General features: G+C 42.3%; 1 protein-coding gene across 1 annotated transcript; it reads right to left on the bottom strand.

Annotated features, from left to right (window-relative positions):
• Positions 1-48: 48 nt before the first annotated feature.
• Positions 49-17,724, bottom strand: obsl1a (obscurin like cytoskeletal adaptor 1a). Its single transcript, XM_053857406.1, has 25 exons — positions 17,507-17,724; positions 15,503-16,655; positions 14,999-15,268; positions 14,409-14,669; positions 14,025-14,330; positions 12,338-12,604; positions 11,989-12,264; positions 11,574-11,688; positions 9,346-9,506; positions 9,010-9,282; positions 8,659-8,934; positions 7,296-7,571; positions 6,635-6,910; positions 6,290-6,565; positions 5,942-6,211; positions 5,587-5,853; positions 5,240-5,509; positions 4,908-5,174; positions 4,563-4,829; positions 3,285-3,397; positions 3,069-3,222; positions 2,551-2,712; positions 966-1,070; positions 627-893; positions 49-564 (listed from the first exon to the last, which is right to left on the bottom strand). The coding sequence occupies exons 2-25, from the start codon at positions 16,611-16,613 to the stop codon at positions 293-295; spliced, it is 6,558 nt and encodes a 2,185-aa protein (XP_053713381.1). The 5' UTR covers positions 16,614-16,655; positions 17,507-17,724; the 3' UTR covers positions 49-292.
• Positions 17,725-19,268: the final 1,544 nt, after the last annotated feature.

Below are 19,268 nucleotides of genomic sequence, written 5' to 3'. Positions count from 1 at the left end.
AATTATATCTAAATATGAAAAAGAAAATGAAGTGTAAATGTAGTTCCAAATTCTAAATTCATACTTTTTAATGAATGGAATCTATTTGTTTCAGCTAGACAAACTGGCCCAGAAATTACACTCTTCATGAACAAGAGACAAACAGTGTGTGTCGGATTTTTCTCTGGTTGTTTCAGCAATATAGTTTAATTAGAATAACAGACTGAATGTCCACTTCGTTCATTAAAAGGAGACTTGAACTTAGTCCAAAAGGTTGTTTATCACTTTGTTTCTCGTCCTTCCTCACTCCTTCTCACACAACAGTGAGCATGGCGCTGCTCCTGGCCTTCCCCACAGTGAATCTCACCGCGCCGCTCATGTCCACGCGGGTGTTTCTCAGGATGAGTCGATGCACGGTGCCTTGGTTCTCTAGACGCACACCGGGCCCCGACTGCAGGCTCGTGCCATTCAAAGTCCACACAGGCGGTTTGTCCACAGGGACGGACAACTTGCACTGAAATGTCGCAGACTCATTCTCCTTCACCTCCACGTCCTCAAGGTCTGAGACCATCAGCAGGGCCTGGGCTGGGACCCCACAGGCAAGTTAGATGTCATTTGCACGCTGTATTGAACAATGGGTATCTTACCTTCCACCAAGAGTTTGGCTTTAGATATATGCTCTCCAACCTCAATGCTGTAGGTGCCCTCATCTTCCAGTTCAACCTGCTTGATCACCAGCTTATGTGTGCAGTCATCCACCAGGATCTCAACCTGGTTTGAAGTCTCCAGCTCCTCCCCCTCTTTGTACCAGGTGGCAGCGCATTGAGGGGAGGAGACCGTGCACTCCAGGATGACACGATGTTTCTCCAGGGCTGTTCGGTCGCGCAGGGGCTTTATGATGGACACTGGCAGTTCTGAAGGCACAGAAGGAAAACTGAATAGCACCAGCACTTGCAAACTGCTGGGAAATTCTTTAGGAATCGCACCTTCAACCTCCAGGTATGCTGCAGACTCAACGTCTCGAGCGACAAAACGAACTTCACCTGCATCTGCAGCTTTGATGTTGCACATGAGAAGGAAGTGTTTGGTGCCTGGAAGAGAGCAAGGAGCTTTGTTCAGGTCAAGTTATTACTAGGTGATGCTGTGACTAAATAACCTGTTTCTCTTCTCTAACCACTAATTTACCGTAATCTTTATTTAACAGGTAATCTAATGCGTCACTGTTTCAAACCCAGTAATCAGATTAAAGTAATGCCATGCATTACTATTGTTGCCATTGTCAGGGAACAAAATCATTTGCTTTCTTCAACTGTGTGTTTGGACTTGATGTCATATGTGGGACACACCAGTCACATTTTCAGCATGCAGGCAGTTCAACATGTCAAGCTGCCGGCTACACAGCAGTCAATAATTGAGGAGTGAGAAGAGTTGTGCACGTTTCTAGCTAAGAATACAACCACTACTTTGAATTAGTGTCTGCTACAGATGACAGGATTAACCCAGCAGGCTCCACCAATGCGCCAAATTGGGCGGTTAAAGAAAGTGAGAAAAGGAGCCTCACAAATGTGTTGAAAGTGCGGACAATGCACCAGCTTTTTAAGAAAATTTTTATCACCTTGATAGGTCAAGTTAAACGACACTTATGATATATTTTTTTTTACTTTTCTAGATTATTTTTTTCTTTGGTGCAGGAAGAAAATGTACTGATGTTTTATTCTGCTTTCTCTTGAAAGTAAAAAATAAAATGCTACTCCAGCATGATGGAACACAGAGACGCACAGCACACACAACAGCTGTCACTAAAGTGCAGCTACTGTCTTCAGATGACCAACAGTGACACGCTGAGATAGTAAACATTACATAACTGGGAGTGTCTTGGAAAAAAAGTACTAAACATAACTTTTGGGGGTTTTCATACTACGATTTGTTGCTGTTTGTGAGTGATTTTTTGGTCCAATGGGTTAGAGTGTGTCAAAATAAAATATTGACCGTACATAAAGCTGAAAAAAAGACCCCAAACATGGCCAAGTAAACAGTTTTAGAGCTTACATATAAAGGTAAAAATCAATACACTGGACCCCCAATGGCTCAGGTTTGTTCCTAGGTTACTTTGTTTCAAAATCACAATCTGAAATTTGGCATAGAAATGTTTCGCCAATGAGAGCAGTCTTTGGCTGATAAATGTAACTTGACATCTAACTTAGTTAGTTTTAAATTCAAGTAACCTGTAAAGTAACTAGGTTACTTTTTGAAGGAGTAATCAGTATTCAGTATTTTTTTTTTTTTCATATTAACTGTGGACACACTGGTTCCATACTTACAGAATTACCACAGGCAACCTGGTCTTCTATTTTAAGTCAATGTCTCATTTACTAAAACTTATCATATAATTTTGCAAACATTTTTCAAACTAAAATTGTTTCACAGTTCTCGACCATGTTATCCGTTACACAAAGTTGAAATGCAGCAATAATGTTTTGGTAGGATGACACATGAGTCAGTTTGGTTTTTACATTTAATTATTTTGGATGAAAAAAGTGGACACGGTGGCCCCTTCATTTTTTTGCGTACCTTCAGTTCGGATCTTGATGGTGCTTGTGGGCCGAATCCTGTGACCGTCCCTGTACCACTCGCCTGTCACATCCTCAAGAGACAGCTCACACATGAAGACAGCATTCTGGTCCTCCTTGATGTAGAGGTCCTCCAGGTCCCGCACGACCTTAAGCTTGTGCTCTAACGACAGTAAATGCTTCATTTTTCGACTGTATTGTAAATGGCTCTTACTTACTGTATATAGCGCTTTCCCTGCTAATTCAGCAACCAAGCACTCCACAAGGCGTCATCCATTCACACACATATACACATAATGTTGACAGCAGTAGGGTGCAATGCAGCAGACAACAATATGCAGATGCAGCAGACAACAATATAAATACATCAGAAAAACTCCTCATTATTTATCCCAAGAGTGTGACCGCCTTTGCTCCAAAAATGGGGACACTGCTCATGATGCTTCATCAGCCCGCCTCTGCTAACTACACGGGGCACATTTCATATTGGCGCATATATTCGAACGTCCGTTAACTTACCGTAGACCTCCAGAGTACAGCATGACTTGATCTCTCCGCAACAACAAGAGTAAATTCCAGAGTCGATACGTGAACACTGCAGGATCTGACAGAAGCGCTTTCGGCCCATTGAGTATATCCGACAGTTCTTGCCCGGCTTCAGCTCGGCCCCATTCTACCACAATCATATTAGGACTGTTACTCATTGAACTGAAATTTGAAAATGTCTTACCTTACCTTAAACCACCTGACGTCAACATTTTGGCGGGAGAATTCACATTCCAGAGTGACAGGTAAATCTTCCTCAACACGAATGTCAGCCTGTTCTTTCAACAGAGATACTGGCGTCTCTTAAACAACAGACAGACAACATGAGTCTTATGTTCATATGACTGATTCTACAGTAAATAGCCAAAAAATACTGTAGACTCACTGCAGCAAGAAATAAAACTAGTATGGGTAAAATTTACGATCCAGTTCTACATCTTCGAATTTGAATCCTGGATGTATTTTCTAATATGGAAGCCATTTTTAACAATAAATGACTGTTCAAACTTTTAAGTCATTTTCTGCATCGTTGATGATTATTAGGATTATTTAATTTTACGCTTCAGCTGTCTTAATGAAACAGTGATGGCCTCAGATCAAATTTAAACTGACAGCACCACCTATGAAGCTACAGTATGAAAATGAAAACACTGCTTCTTGAAGCTTCATAAATAAAGTGGTGTTTGCTGCCAAAACATAACAGGAGCACGAGCCCGCGAGACAGTGAAGTGAGGAGGCATCGCAGCATGTGAATGAACAGTGCATTGGGTACTTTTGATTCGCCAATGCAGTGTGTGTCCTCAAATTACACAAATATCTCTGATGTTGGAGTTTAGACGTCTGTCCTACGTCACTTGTCAGTTGGAAAATTGGCATATTTATGCTCCAAGAGCAAGTATATGATGTTTTGCTGATCAAATTAAGCAGCATCTTTCATTCTCATTTTTTTCAGTAAATGTCAAATGCCGACCTTCAGAGTTTCAAATTTGTTTTCAGGATAATGTTTTTACTGTTGTCCTGACTTCCCTCTGTGGTTTTACACTAACCTGTAGTTGTCTTCCCTAATTAATGCACAATCTACAATAATGTTGAAATGAAAATGGCAAATTGGTAGTGGCATAAATTCAAATATCTGGATCGGTCCAAAAATGAGGATTGGTGCATCCCCACTTGAAAGTGAAAGAAAATAAGCGTCTCATCTCATTGTGAGTGTTATTCTCAGCTGATGCTCTGATTCTCAGCAAGAATCGCAATTCAGGATTTGCGCCCCTCTTGCCCCACCTACACAGCTACACAGAAAGGAAGAACTTGATTGTGCCCATGCGTCAACAAGGCTGCTTTTGGTGTCAAAACTTTCCCCAAATCAATATATCATGCCATGGGAGTGAGGATGTGTTGAAAAATGTCTGGATAAAATTCACATTTAAACAAGATTATCTTCAAGAACAGCAGCACAGTGACAATTACCTTTGACTGTGAGTCTGGCAGAGGTCCGCACCCCTTCAGCTGAAAACACAATGGTGCCTGTGTCCTCCAACGTGAGGTTTGACAGAGTAAGTCCGTGGGTTAGACCATTGGCGCTCACCCTCCACTGGTGGTTTGGCTTCACTCTGATGCCGTCTTTCTGCCACACACCCTCCACGTCAGTATGAGACAGCTCTACCTCAAAAGACGCAGTCTCTCGTTCAAAGGTCTCTTGATTACTCAGGCCTTTTCGGATGGAGATTTTGCGTGCTGGTACAGATAAAAAGCAAAATATGACCATCAGGTATGCGAAGGTGCTGGAAGCGCCATAATTGTTGTTAAACTTACGCTCCACGTTCAACTTCACTTGTGTCCTGTCATGCAGTGTCTCACATCGATATGTTCCTCTGTCCGACAGCGTGAGATTGCTGATTGTTAAACTACGTTTACAACCATTTTGGGTCAGTGTATGTCTCAGACTTGGCTGGATGACAACACTCTGTCTCATCCACTGAACCTCTCCTGTCTCAAGGCTGATCTCAGTCTCCAAGGTGGCTTCTCCAAACTCTTCAGCCATGACAGCCTCCATTTTCTTGATGAACATCACCTGAGCCTCTGGAGTGAAGATATTGTATTAAGTATCCAAACAAATATATTCAAGTGAAAATGTGTGTACTTACCCTGAACTTTAAGGTTTGCCTTGCTCTTTGTACCTTCTGCCTCAGCTGTAATTCTGGAACAGTCCAACATCTGACACTTCTGAATCACTAAAGTGTGGCACAAGCCATTTTGCGATGCATGGAAACGGTCTCCCAGGTTGATCACCTCATTGTCCATGAGCCAGATGAGCTGGATATCCTCCGGGGAAACCACACATTTGAAGGTGGCATCCTCTCCTTCCAAAACTGTGGTGCTGTGGAGTTCGGTGAGGAACTCCACTACCCGAGGCACTAACGAACCAGGGCTATTTTCAGCACACAATATCTTTACAATAATTAGGAATAAAACAAAAAGCATGGCCACTCACTCTCAACTTGAAGTTTTGCAACGGTTCTGTCATCTCTGGACTGGCACATGTACTCTCCAGTATCCTCACTCGTCAAACGATGAATGGTCAAACTGCGTTCAACTCCATCTGCCCTGATTGTAAACCTCCTGTTTGGTAAAATTTCCACACCATTCCTCATCCATTGGACATCTGCTTTGGATTTGCACACTTCACACCGAAGTGTGACAATCCCATCAGCATGAGCCACAGTATCTCTGAGTGGAGTCACAAATTTTATCCTCATTTCTAACAAAGAGATTAGAAGAGATTAAAAGATTAGAATGATCATTTAGACCAATTTTGAACAACAGTAAATCTCATCTGAAGCCTTTACCTTTAACCAGCAGGCTGAAGTGTATTTGGTCAGTGTTGACGTCACACGTGTATTCTCCAGCATCAGAGCGCCGAAGGGGGTCTATAGTGAGAGTGCGCTGGTGAGCCTCCATGAGCACCTTAAAGCGGTCTCCTCCAACTGGGGTCCAGTCTTTCAGCCAGCGCACTAAAGCACCCTCCTTAGACACAAAGCTGGTCAATGTTATGCTTTCTGCTTCATAGCCAGTGACAACAATGTCATCATCTTTGTTTATGAATGTGACTGGAGACTCTGGCAAAAAAAACAAGAGAAGTCAAGTGAGCAGTTCGTCAAAGCCAATGACCGATGTGACAGTCACATTTTTTGTACCTTGAATCCGAATAACACTAATCATCTGGTCATCCACTGCGTCACACACATACTTCCCAGAATCCGGGGGCTGGACATCTGAGATGATGATTTTCCTCAGAGTGCCAGAGCATTCAATTGAGGTGCGGGAGTCGTTGACTAGAAGCCTGTCATTACAAAACCACTGGACCGGGGCATTGGCTCTGGACACCTCACAGGCTAGAATTAGGTCCTCTCCTGCCATCATCTCCTGGTAATCTGCATCATTGGAGTTACCCACGATAGCCACTGGAGGCTCTTCAGCAGAAACAGAAGCATGTTTAGATAGCAGGCATTAAAAAAAATAATCACATAAACCATTTATACCTTGAACTGTGACATGGAAGCTAATAATATCGTCCACAGCGTCAAGTAAATATTCTCCGGAGTCTCCTAATTCAGCATTCAGGATGACGAGTGAACGGAAAGCTCCTTCCTGTTCCTCACAAAGCCTTTCATCATTTTCAATCCGACTGCCATTCTTGTACCATTGAGTGACGGCATTGGCTCTGGAAAGTTCGCACTCCAGTACAATGTCATCGGCAACTTTTGACTCGAGTTCTCTTTTCAGTTCCGCCTTTTTCAGGATTTTGACTGCTGGCTCTAAACAAGGCAGGGAAAAGCACCATATTAAGGGTTGCAACCAGTCTTGTTTTTGTCAACAATGGCGAAAACATTTAATTAACAGCTTTTTTTTTTCATAACGATAACACAACGATAATGAGCTAAGCATGGGACTTTGTTGACGATAATGCGAAAGTTACATCTGTGAGTTTTCGTTGCCTAAACCTAGACAAAAACTATTACAAGTAGACATAACTACAACTTTTTTCATACAAAAGACTAGAACTAAGACAAAAAACCTAAATGACTGCCAAAAAAACTATTTTTATACAAACGACTAGAACTAAGACAAAAACTTAAATGGCTGCCAGAACAACCCTAGTTGCAACTTGATTCCTAACAGCTTCAAACCACAATATTTCACCTGAAACTTTGACCGTGAAATCAATTCTGTCATCCACAGCATTACAGGTATATTTTCCAGAGTCCACGGGGGTAGGCGAATTGATGGTCAGACGTCTGGTAAATCCATCTTCTGTAATGGCCACGTTTCTGCTCTCCGTAATCTCGATCCCATCAAGCAACCACTGAACAGTCCCATCTGTTCGAGACACTTCAATCTCCAAAACAATTGGTTCTCCCACAATGCATTCTAGTTTGTCTGCTGAGCTTTTGGGACGAGAAAGTGTCACTGGTGGCTCTGAATTACAAAAAAGAAAAAACAGAAAGAAAAATTGAACTGCTGACATCCACTGTCTGGATTTCAGCCAAAGACATCTGAACTTGTCCATTCTGCTATGCCATAATAAATTTGATGTCATGTAGTATTTATGTATTTTTTGTCATTATTGTTTTCTGCTATTTACTAGCTAATGAATGAGTTTGCTTTAGAATTTAAATTAATTTATTTTTTAAGGCTACGATCATTTTTAACACCGTTCAATATTGGAATCAATCTGCTCAATTTGTGACACCAGGTTGAGAAATCTCAACTTCTCCAATAATTGTGAAACATAATTATGAAACAGGGAGCCAATATGACCAAACATACATAGTTTTATAGTAGAGTAGTTGCACGTTTCAGGATAGAACAAGGAATTTTAATAGACTTTAAATTACAAAATTGAGAATTGCTGGAGTGGAACTCTCACCACTCTCACTACTACTCTCACTACTGTTGAGATTAATACATCTTCACACAACCCATCCTAACTTCCATGGCGTCATATACTGACATAGGGAAAGTGGCCTTTGTGTCCTACACTGACTAAAAAGGCACCTTTCAGTGCATAGGTGTCTCAATGGACTGTAAGAACAGTTTCAGCGCGATGTGGAGTGTGAAGAGCAGCACACGCAGAGGAGCATGGGGAGACACTGAGGATGACTGGATGTCTGTTGCAATTTAGAACCCTTACGAGGTTCTCCTCCTTAGTGGTGGAAAGTCACAGTGAATAAAATGCATGGCCGTTTGATGGTCTTTAAATAGCAATCTGACTCATTAGCAAACATTGACAGAATGGAGCATAATCCCATTGCTTACCCTAAACCCAACTTATTTCTTTTTTTTAAAGTGTCACGCTGCCAATGTAACAACATGCATTGCTGAAGGCTGCCTTTTTTTGTCAGTATAGGACCTAAAAGGCAACATTAACATATGACGCCATGGGAGTGAGGATGAGTTTCTCCACAATGCTTAAATATGGATGCCTTAAAAGGTTTCTCATTAGAAGTATTGCTCTCATTTGCTACTTTGTACACCATCCAAATAAAAAAAAAAACTTTCTGACCTGTTACTGTAACAAGGAAGGTCACAGAGTCATTATCTGTGTCACAGATGTACTCCCCTGTGTCCTCCACAGTGGCCAGGGGTATCACTAAATGTCTTTTGGCCCCGTCCACTTCCAGAATGAGGTTATGATCTTCTTCTACTTCGAGACCGTCTTTGTACCATCGCACGTGGGCATTGGCATCAGATATTTTGCAGTTCAATTCCAGTCTTGTGGCTGCAAGATGGTTCAGCTCCAGCACAGATTCACTCGGTGAGACAATCCGTACAGGTGGTTCTGGAGCAGAAAAAGCAACAGATTACTTCATGTTCTTCTAAAAGTTTAGAGAAAAGAAGCCTAGGCACGCGTTACCTGTAATCTTAACCTGGAAAAATACTGAGTCGCCAGTGGTTTCACAGATATACTCCCCACTGTCTTCTACTTCACTGTGGTAGATGGTCAGCCGTCTGTACGGACCCTCGGATCCCAGCTGGACTCTGCTACTCTCTTCCACTTCCTGACCATCCTTGAACCACTGAACCTTCCCACTGGAGCGGGACAGTTCACACTGAAGGTGAACGTCCTCTAAAATGTAGTGCTCCATGACAACGTCGTCTTTTGGATCAGCAATCATCACTGGAGGCTCTGTAATAATGCAAAATGCAAGTTATGGTTGTGCTATTGTATTTTATTGATTCAGGATTTTACCTTTAACAGTTACTGTGAATTGTATGCTGTTGTTTCCTGCTTGACAGGTATAACTTCCAGCATCAACTGCTTCAGCAGAACGGATGATCAATCTCCTCATGGTTCCCTCTTCCTGTAGAGTGATGTTGTCATTTGGCCTCATCTCAGTCGTGTCTTTGTACCTGAGATGAGAAATGTTAAAAGCGTTTAAAGGGGCCACAGCTTCCACAACATAGGGGCCTAAGCGTTGTTGGACGCCAGTGCAGCACTGCAGTTTCTTCTACTAAAATACTCAAAAAATTTTGACCACTTAGCTAAATTGGGTTGTGGGAGCAGCAGCTGGAACTAGATAGATATATAGATAGACAGACTTTATTGATCTCACAAAAGAGAAATTCACTGTCAAGGAGCGTTGTAAGTTGTTACTGCAAAAACATAAACAAGTAAATGGTAAGTGCAAACAGGTAGTCATCATCATGATAACATATTTACAAATATATACAATAACGTAAGTCGACCACCATCTCCTTTTTTATTTCTCTCCTTTGTTTCTTACTGGTATTCAGGCACAGATTGTTGCTCTCACACCAGTCCACAAAGTCTATAACGACCGGTACTCCAGCTTGTTCCCCTCAGACACACAGGCCACGATGGTGGAGTCATCAGAGAACTTCAACGTTAAATCTATTGAAATACAAATTTAACTCGTTTGCCCAGAGCTGATCTCTATCATCTGTCCCTCTGCAGCTATGTCCACATCTATATCACCTGAGATGAAAGCCCTCTTCTTCTGGTTCAGGAGGACTTCAAGCTCAGGAGTAACCCATGGGTGGTTATTAGACAAGCACCGTACCCTCTGGGTTGGCACAGTGCTGTCCCTCTGGATTGGCACAATGCTGCAGTTGATGTGATCGGTGATGCAGTGCGTGAGGCCATCAATGTCATCGCCAAAAGAGACACAGAACATGCTTTGGTCTGTGGTCTGGAAACTGTCTCTCACTCTCTCATTGGCTTCCTCAGTCCTCACTTTCACAGTTCTCTTCTGCGCAGATTATCTGTGCAACCTGGGTGTGTATTAGGGGAGCAGGTAGACCAGGTTATGATCAGACCGTCCCAGTGGGGGTAGGAGGACAGGGAAAGATGCTGGTTTTTCCCAAGTTACTGAAGATCACCAGACTATTCATTGATCATTTCTGGTGTCTGTACTTGACTAAAATCTTCTCATTCGTCAGGAATCTCTCTCACTGTGTTCAATGTGTTGTGAGAGCAGTGTGGCTCAAAATCAAGACGCTTTGTATTACACAGCTTGTTTTCGCTATTTCCTTGTAAAACAACCATGACAAGTGTCATCAGTTCATATCTGATGTGAGGACAACTTATAGTGCTAAGAAATATGGAAATAAGGCGGTGTTAAAAACCAGCTATTTTGCGCAGAGCGCCACCAGCTGAGGAGAAAAAAAGGGACATCACCTGAGGCGCAGAGGCCACCCAAGACAGAACCTGCAGTGTTAAAAGCCCCTTATTGTCCCTGGTGTGACACTAGGAGTTCAGACATCCCTTTCGGCAGAAACTTCAAGGAATACAAAAGTGTTCCCAGGCTCTCCAGCTCACGTGTCTTGGGTCTGCCCAACAGCCTCCTTCTTGTTGGACATTTTGTGGCCATAGGTAAATCACTCTCCCTCACTTTTGAACAAGAGCCCGAAATGTTTCAACTCATCCACCTGGCAATGGATTTCTCTTCCTCCCAGGAGAGGGCATTTCGACTAAGAGCCATGGTCTTGGACTTAGAGCATCTTCAACATTTTACCTGGTTAACATTTGTCTGCAAGGTCTCAGTCCCATGGAACTAGCTGCACACCATCATCTACAAAAGTGTTGATGGAGATCCTGATGCTGCTAAATGAGCTGAGAAATTGAGCCCAAAAATTAGGCACAGAACAGGTGACAAAGGGCAGCACTGGCTCTCCCTGTAAACACTCTGGAAAGTCAGTCTGGAGATACCACCGTAAAGGAACATGGTGCCTTCTCCAATGACAAAAAACACAGTAACTGCAGAGAGCAAACTCTCGTTAACCTTTTAAACACCATGCTAAGGATGAAGTGCTGCTCCAATGTTTGACCCTCCTCTGCAGTGCCCCTTATTGTTACAGCAGATTACTGTGATTCCCATGCTGGAATAAAAACTATGTTGAGAGTTGCCAACTTTACATCTGAAAATGATTGCTGTGTAAACTTTGCGTTGAGCGTACCAAACAACTGCAGCATCCTTGCTTGAAACATGGCAGACCAACACCACTGGATCCAGTTCAATACAGCTCTTCTGCAGCTCTTCCTCTGGGACAGGACTGAACTTCACAGGGGGACCTGGCCATGGTCATAATGAAAAAAAAAAGATAATGTATATAAGCAGGTATTCTTTAAAAAAGCAGTGTCTTGTCATTTAAGTGAGTTCCTAACGTTTGCCTTATTCTTAGTGCCCCAACAAGCTCTTCCCTTCACGGTTGTAGCAACTCCAAGCTACTAAAAATCAACATTTATATCATTTACAGATCATTATGGCAGGTATACAATTTAAACAATTAAAATATAGCTAAAAAAAACTCTTTAATGCCTAAATTCGTGTAGAAATAAATAGATTGTAATGACTGTGAATTTCAGACGTACCTGCAACGTTTACATTGAAGTTGATGACATCCTCCTCCGTTTTACATGCATAAATCCCTGAGTGGCGCTGCTCTGCAGCTTGAATAACAACACGCCTCATGTTCCCGTCTGACTGGATCTTTATGCCATCCTCTGCCTTAAGTTCCCAGCCGTCTTTAAACCACGACACTTTGGCAAATGCATGCGACAGCTCACAGTAGAGCACAATCACATCACCGGTGTCTGCAAACTTGTTGCTGTCAGTTTCTGAGAGAGGGTTGAATTTAACCACAGCAGCTGTAGAGAAATCAAAATTTCAATCACTCAATCATGATGCACAATACAAGAAGCCACACTGTTCTCCACCCACGTTTCACTTTGAGTACGGCTGAGTCACGAACTCCGTTGGCAATGAATGTGATTTCAGCTGAGTTTTCAGCAGAGTGGGTTTCATGGATGATCAAGGAGTGTTGAGTTTGGGAATGCTGGATTGAGAATCGACCACCATGTTGCAGCTGGGCGCTGTTCAAGAACCATGTTCCCACCATTGCCGTTGACAGCTGGATGGAAAAGCAAGCGTCTTCTCCCTCTGTCACCTCACAGCCTTTGAGGCGATTGGAAATTTTTGCCCCAGGGACTGTGAAAATCAACAAAATAATGCTTAGGTTGGAACAAAAACATGCACCCACTGCAGCCCCTTTGAGGATCAATTTGAGAACCCTGGTATGGGGTTAATACTGTCAACTGTACCATACACCAATTCAAAATACTGACTGTATTTTCAGCAAGAAACGTGCATCTCTCTCCTCACTACACCGTTGTTTACGTTTGTATTACTGTCAGTTTGACATATGAGCTGCCTGTTTGCTGAAAACGTGACCAAAAACAGTAACGGGGCTACCTCCCCACTAGAATCTGATTAGCCAAAACGTATGCCAACCCCAACGGTCTTTGCCTCGTTGAAATTGTCAATCATTGTATTCAGCTCTCTACATACCGCACACAGAGTGACTGTACGCTGTGCGCTGTATGTAGACAGCTGAACACAATGAATTACACCCTAAATTCGTGGGACACAGGTCAGGAATTCCAGATACAGTAATTTCGATCAGTGTCAGTCCACACTTGGTCATCAGCAGGCCGAATGACCTCACAGTGAGTTGGATGCTGTTACTGTAGAGGTGGTCGATTGGTGCGATTGGTGCTTTATCAGATTGGAAAAACAATGCATAGAGAGGGAAAGAATGGCGTGACATTAAACGCAAAAATGTTTTTCCCAATTTCTGTGAAATTTGGAAGACAACTGCTCTCAAACAACAGGACGAGTGTGTTCAACTTTTGTTAGCTCTCCGTCTTAACATACGTTAACACATATCACTACTATGCCTGTAACATTATCATCTGTTTTTGTGTTGTTGCTTATTATTAAAACTGAAACTGCACACAAAACCTGCACATTTTTATTTGTAGTTTTATAGGCTTTATTTTAAATTGTTAGAATTTAAGTGGGGTTTAAAACTGGGCATTCTTCCCTCTATATTTGTTGCTTTTGGGTGCCCCCACAAACTGTTGTTATTTCCTGTGTCTCCCTTCAAAACATTCTGTGGACACGTCCCTGCCCACTGCTTTAGAAGAAAGCACTATTTTGCTTGCAGAGAAGCAAAAAAGTTATTTTTGTTATTACATTTTTGAGAATAAGAAATGCACAGTAATTTATATATGTAACCTTAAACAGATTACGGGTTTTGAAATAGTCATGCCTGAGATCACTCATTACTGAAAATAGTGGTTAAGAGTAACACATTACATTACAACACTGGATTACTGGATGTGAGGCACAATGTACAATGCAGCAGTATAAACTAAATTGCACCTCAACGGCTGAAATCCAGGAGCACAAGAGTAGACTACAAATAACAAGTTGGGTTACCAGAAAGTATTGTGAAGTAAAATACCCAAATATTCATGAAAACCAGACAAAAGCAAAGCTGTTATATGGCTTATAAAACAGTAGGATTAAAATCACTGGCCTTCTGTCCCTCTTGAGGTCAACTCACCAAGATGGACCACGTTAGGGAACTCCACGTGTCCACTGCGGCCATATTTGTTGATGCAGCAAACTCTGAAACGGTAGTCCCCCTCACACAGCATGTCATCTCCGCTGACCTCAGCTGAGGTGGCAGTTTCAGAGGTGAAACATTTCTGCCAGTCCTGAGAGCCTATTACCTGCCTCTCCACCACAAAGATTTTGCGAGTAGTAATCGAGCTGTTTGCGGCAGGGACCCAAGTGAGCAGCACACTGTTGGGACGATCCACATCCATTTTGACTTCAGTTGGACAGATAGGAGGGCAGTGTCTTGTAGCTACAATATGGTGAAGTTGAGAAGATACAGAAAACAATGTCAAAGGCTGAGAAATATACTTGTAAATATGTAAAGTACCTTTAACTTTGAGACGAGAAGAGCATTTGGATCGCCCAGCAACAAAGGTCACGAATCCAGAGTCATGGTAGGACACGTTTACAAAAACCAGGATGTGAGTCTTTCCAAACGATTTGAGGATGGTCTGATGTGTCTCGACAAGTTTCAAACCGTCTTTGAACCAGTTCACATCTATATCCTCGTCCTCCACTTCTACGCAGAATACAGCGTTCTCACCCTCCAGGACCTCCAGCTTCCGAGGAAGTTTGCAAATGACAGTGCCTGGAAGTAATAGTCACACATTAGAAACACACATAAAAAAGGAAATTCTGGAAACTCAATATAATGCCCAATGGTTCATAATTATGAATTTCACATTTTATATTGGGTTTACAATGCAACCACAAATGGCGGTTGGCATATGAGGCACCATGAAGCAGTGCCCTCATTCTCAAGGCTCACTAGATGGCACTCATGCTATAAACTCATTGAATTTGAATGATTATTCATCATTTTAAACCGTGAGTGCCACCCACTGACACTGATTCATGATCCCCTATCAGAAACTCAGGTTAAACTGAATAACACTTTTTCAGTCAGTTTGTCCGTACCTTTAACTGTAAGCTCAGCTATGCTCTTTGCTCCATCTGCCATCTCACAAAGATACACTCCATCATCATCAGTTCCCACGTCCTGGATGGTGAGTCTCCGCTTTGTGCCCTTCTGCTCCATTCTATATTTACTGCTGGGCATTAGACGTTGATCTTCCAAGTACCAAGCAGCCGGCACAGACTCGTGAGGAACTTCACATTCAAGTACAGCAACATCTCTTTCTCTCACCTCCACATCTTTTAGTGGATATCTGAACCGCACTGTTGGACCTGAAAAAAAAAAAAAAAAGATATAACACGAGGCATTGCATTCAGATATGAGCAACATCATTCTTCTTACAGATCATCGAATTGTTTGTTAATAAAGTGACTTTGAGAAAATGGGACTTTGATCACAGCGATGACCTTCACCAAAATTCAGCCATTGTCCCAACAGTATCCCACATTCATTTTACTGTCAGATCACTGACGCACCTCCTGTCATACCGACAAAATGTCTCTTACCTTTGACAGACAGGTGAACAGCACTCAGAGTGTTCCCCAAGGCATTGGATGCTGCGCATACATACAGGCCGGTGTCTTGCACCTTACAGTACAGAACCTTCAGCGTATAATAGCCTTCCCTGTCCTCGAATATCAGAATCCTCCTCCCTGTTTCAAGTGGTGTCCCATCTTTTTTCCACACAATCTCTGGCTTCGGTTTTCCAGTGACAAAGCAGCGGAACTTGGCGTGCTTCCCTTCTGCCACAGCAAACTTTTTTACTTTTGACGTGTTGACTAGCGGGTCCTCTGTTAGCTTAGTCACGCTGTACCTGCTGCTCCTTCCCTTTGGTGATCGCTGGTTGGTGGAGATGCTGTTGTATGAGATCTTACTGCTTTCTCGCTCTATCACTGGCTCCACAAGGAGCACAGCTCCTGCCAAGGCGTCACCATGTTGATTGACAGCCTTGCAGGTATAGACTCCCTTGTCCGGCATTCGTGTCCTGTAGATCTTGAGCTGAAACCAGCCACCATCCTGCTGCGTCACATTGTAGTGGGCGCTCTCAAAGATGTCATGAAGTTTTTTGCCATCTTTCTCCCAAATCACATCGGGGACAGGGGTTCCCCAAATCTTGCATGAAAATGCAACGTCTTCACCGCTGTCTACACGCAAAGACAGGGGCTTGATGAGGAATCGAGGTCTATCATCAGAACCTGCATCTATCCCTTTTACACTGCCATTCAGCTGCGCTCCGTTCTCTTTGCTCGATTCTCCATTCACACAGGGACTGTTCAGGATAGACGCAACTCCATTGGTTTCTTTATACCCATGCTGTTCACCGTCCACTTTGAGAGAAGCTGCTGCGTATGTTTCACCAACACTGTTTCTTGCTTTACAGATGTACTGACCAGCATCCTCCTCGCTTACACGTGTGATGGTCAACATGTACACTTTTCCCTCTTCTGCCAGCTTGTAGCGTCCCTCAGACACAATCTGGACATTCTTGCGTTCCCAGATCACATCGGGACGAGGGTCACCAACAATTTGGCAGCAGAGCGTGGCATCTGCACCAGCCTGGGCCACAACAGGACGAGGGTAGCCCAAGAAACGAGGTGCCCCACCAAAAATGTCCATGATGAACTGTAGTCTTGTAGTTGAAGAACTCTTGGGAAGTGTCTGCGCAAAGAGACAGAATTTATTAATAAACATTTGGTTAGAGCTTGAGTTTGCTGCCTCAGGGCCTGCAGTTCTTGCAGCACAATTTAAGATAAAAGAAATGCATTGGTCATCATGTACACTTAGGGTTGGGGTTAACAACTGAACCTCTCAACAGAAAAGTAGTTTTGATCTGCATACAGAGCTTTGAAGCTTTGCCAGAAGTTCTGAAACGTCAATGTTTTTTTTTTTTTCTACTGTCATTCACTGGGCTGTTGTTAAATCCAGATAATGAAAGATTCACTCAACATCAATGTTTGACAGCAATAATCTTATTGCTAAAGTCCATATATACCAATATTCTAAACGAACAATAGCATTCTTTCTGGGGAATTGGTGGCTTTACCCTAAAGGGCTGATAACAACTGGTTAAACTCTTAAACCTTTCTGGCAGTGCGAAGAGTTTCATTTCAATGTTGTAAAAGAATGATTCAGTCCGATGCTGCTGACGTGTGTTTCCCTGAAAAAGTACTTCGGATTCAGAAAGAAACTCAAATTTGAGAAAGGATGTTTTGTTCAGAGAAAGGTGAAGACCATTGAGGATATTACATTCAAAATCAAGTACTTGAATGAAGCATGTGGTTGGATTGACTTAGTTTTTGGTGTGTATTTTAGTCATTAAGTTCCTCCACCATCTCTAGTCTGTGCTGTAACTCAGAGTGTATTTTTAAAGCAAGCCTTCCAAAAAAAGATCCCACAGACCATGTGTCAAGCCACACACACACAACCTTAACTTGCTACCTAGCTCAAATAGTTACATTGTTGTGACGTCTTTTCTTTACACTATCAACGAAATTGTTCCAGGAACTTACCTTTATTGTGAGTACCTCTCTTTACACCATGATGCTGTTCCAGAATTCCACAGGCTTTCTATTATTTCTACTGAAAATTTGACTCCAGATTGTCGTGTTTAAGTTCTCTTTTAATTTTCTTCTTAGAATGAGCTTCCTTGAAGAGTTGTTGCTCCTTGTGAATAATGACCGAAGGCAATAAATAAGTAGTGCGTCATAATAGTGAATCAATAGTGCGTCTGTTTGGGTGTGAGGTTGTCCTCAGTGCCGGTGTGTAAAGGGAGCCTGGAGTCAGTGTGACACTGTCATTGTCCACCCACTTCAGAGTGAGAGAGTTCAGTGGTGAGCGTTAAATGCTTGAGCAGCTGCAGTTTCTGCGTCCACCGCACACTCCCCAACACCCCTTCATCCTAGCCTCTTCCCTAAAAATAGAAGCAGTTTGGCTGAGGGTGGGAGTGATAAAGTTTGGCTGTCCTTTCACAGATCAAGACTCACTAAAGATAGAGGGGGAGGTCAAGCTCTGCACTGGATCACTCAAATAGTAGTTTGAGTATAGTGAAGCTCAGGAATAGACAGGACACCCCACCTGTTCTAGGGGATCAAATTGAAAACAGGATAATCAGGGCAATAAAAACTTGGAAACTGTTGGCTCAGAGTTGAGAGTATAACTTTGATGTATACAAAAATGCAATAACAATGAAAACTTGAAAGTTGAAATACAGAAGATGGATGCCAAGAAAACGTTTTGGATCTACTATGCAGCTTTACTCTTCTGTTGTATCATTGATATGAATACAGAATGAATTAGCTTGCAAAAAAACAAATGCAAGTTAACAATGACAGCAATCTCAATAAATGGACGGCACATCTGGAGGCACATGTTGACACGCTGGCATCTTGAGGTGTCTCAGAGTGACACTTTCAACTGAAAAATGAAAACTAGAACTGTAAATCATTAACTGACATAAAAATGAAACCATAACTAACTGAAACTGCATTGTCTGCTGACAAAACTAATCAAAAGAAACTAAAATGATAGTAAAATTGTCATTCGTTTTCATCTTTATTTATTTCATAAAGAACAATTTTGAGATGATTCAGAATCTATTGATTTTGGCTCGGTTGGTTTTACGACAGTTGACGACCTGTCCAGTCCGTGACGTCACTTGTGTTGACGACCTGACCTGATAATGTTGACTAGCGCAATGGTGGTAGTTGGGCAAAAGAGTTATCTTTCCAAACGTAATGTTTTTTTTTTCCTTTGTGTCTTTTGTTGACTTTTTATTACTGACTATTTTGTGACCTATTTCTTTCTTCAAGCTTGTTCCAATACCCCATATTAAGGGGAAAAAGAACAAAAAACAAATAGCTAAAACTCACACTAAATCTAATAAAACTAAATGTAAGCTGGAGCTAAGCATTTTTGAAAAACCAAAGCTAATTAAAACTAGCCAACCCACTCTAAAATCTAATGAAAACTAACTGAATCTCAAACACAAAAATTTAAAACTAAATAAAAACGAAAACTAATGCAAAATCCCAAACTACTATAACCTTACTTGGGACACAGTATGAAAAGAGTTACTGGGGGCCACTGGGGTCCGAATGCTGATCAGAGCCTGAACTTACTGGCAGGTGACTGGTGACATCTGTTGCAGATTGGAGGTGGATAATGATACATTTTTGCAAGTCTGGTTTGGTGCAGTGGCGTGCTCTAATATTTAGAACGCAATAGGCTGTGTCTGGCACAAATGGATGATTTATGCACCCCTGACATAATGTT

This window comes from Synchiropus splendidus, chromosome 1, assembly GCF_027744825.2.
Source record: "Synchiropus splendidus isolate RoL2022-P1 chromosome 1, RoL_Sspl_1.0, whole genome shotgun sequence".
Lineage (NCBI taxonomy): Eukaryota > Metazoa > Chordata > Actinopteri > Syngnathiformes > Callionymidae > Synchiropus > Synchiropus splendidus.
Note: the sequence above shows the minus strand (reverse complement) of the source record. Positions and strands in the feature narration are given on the sequence as shown.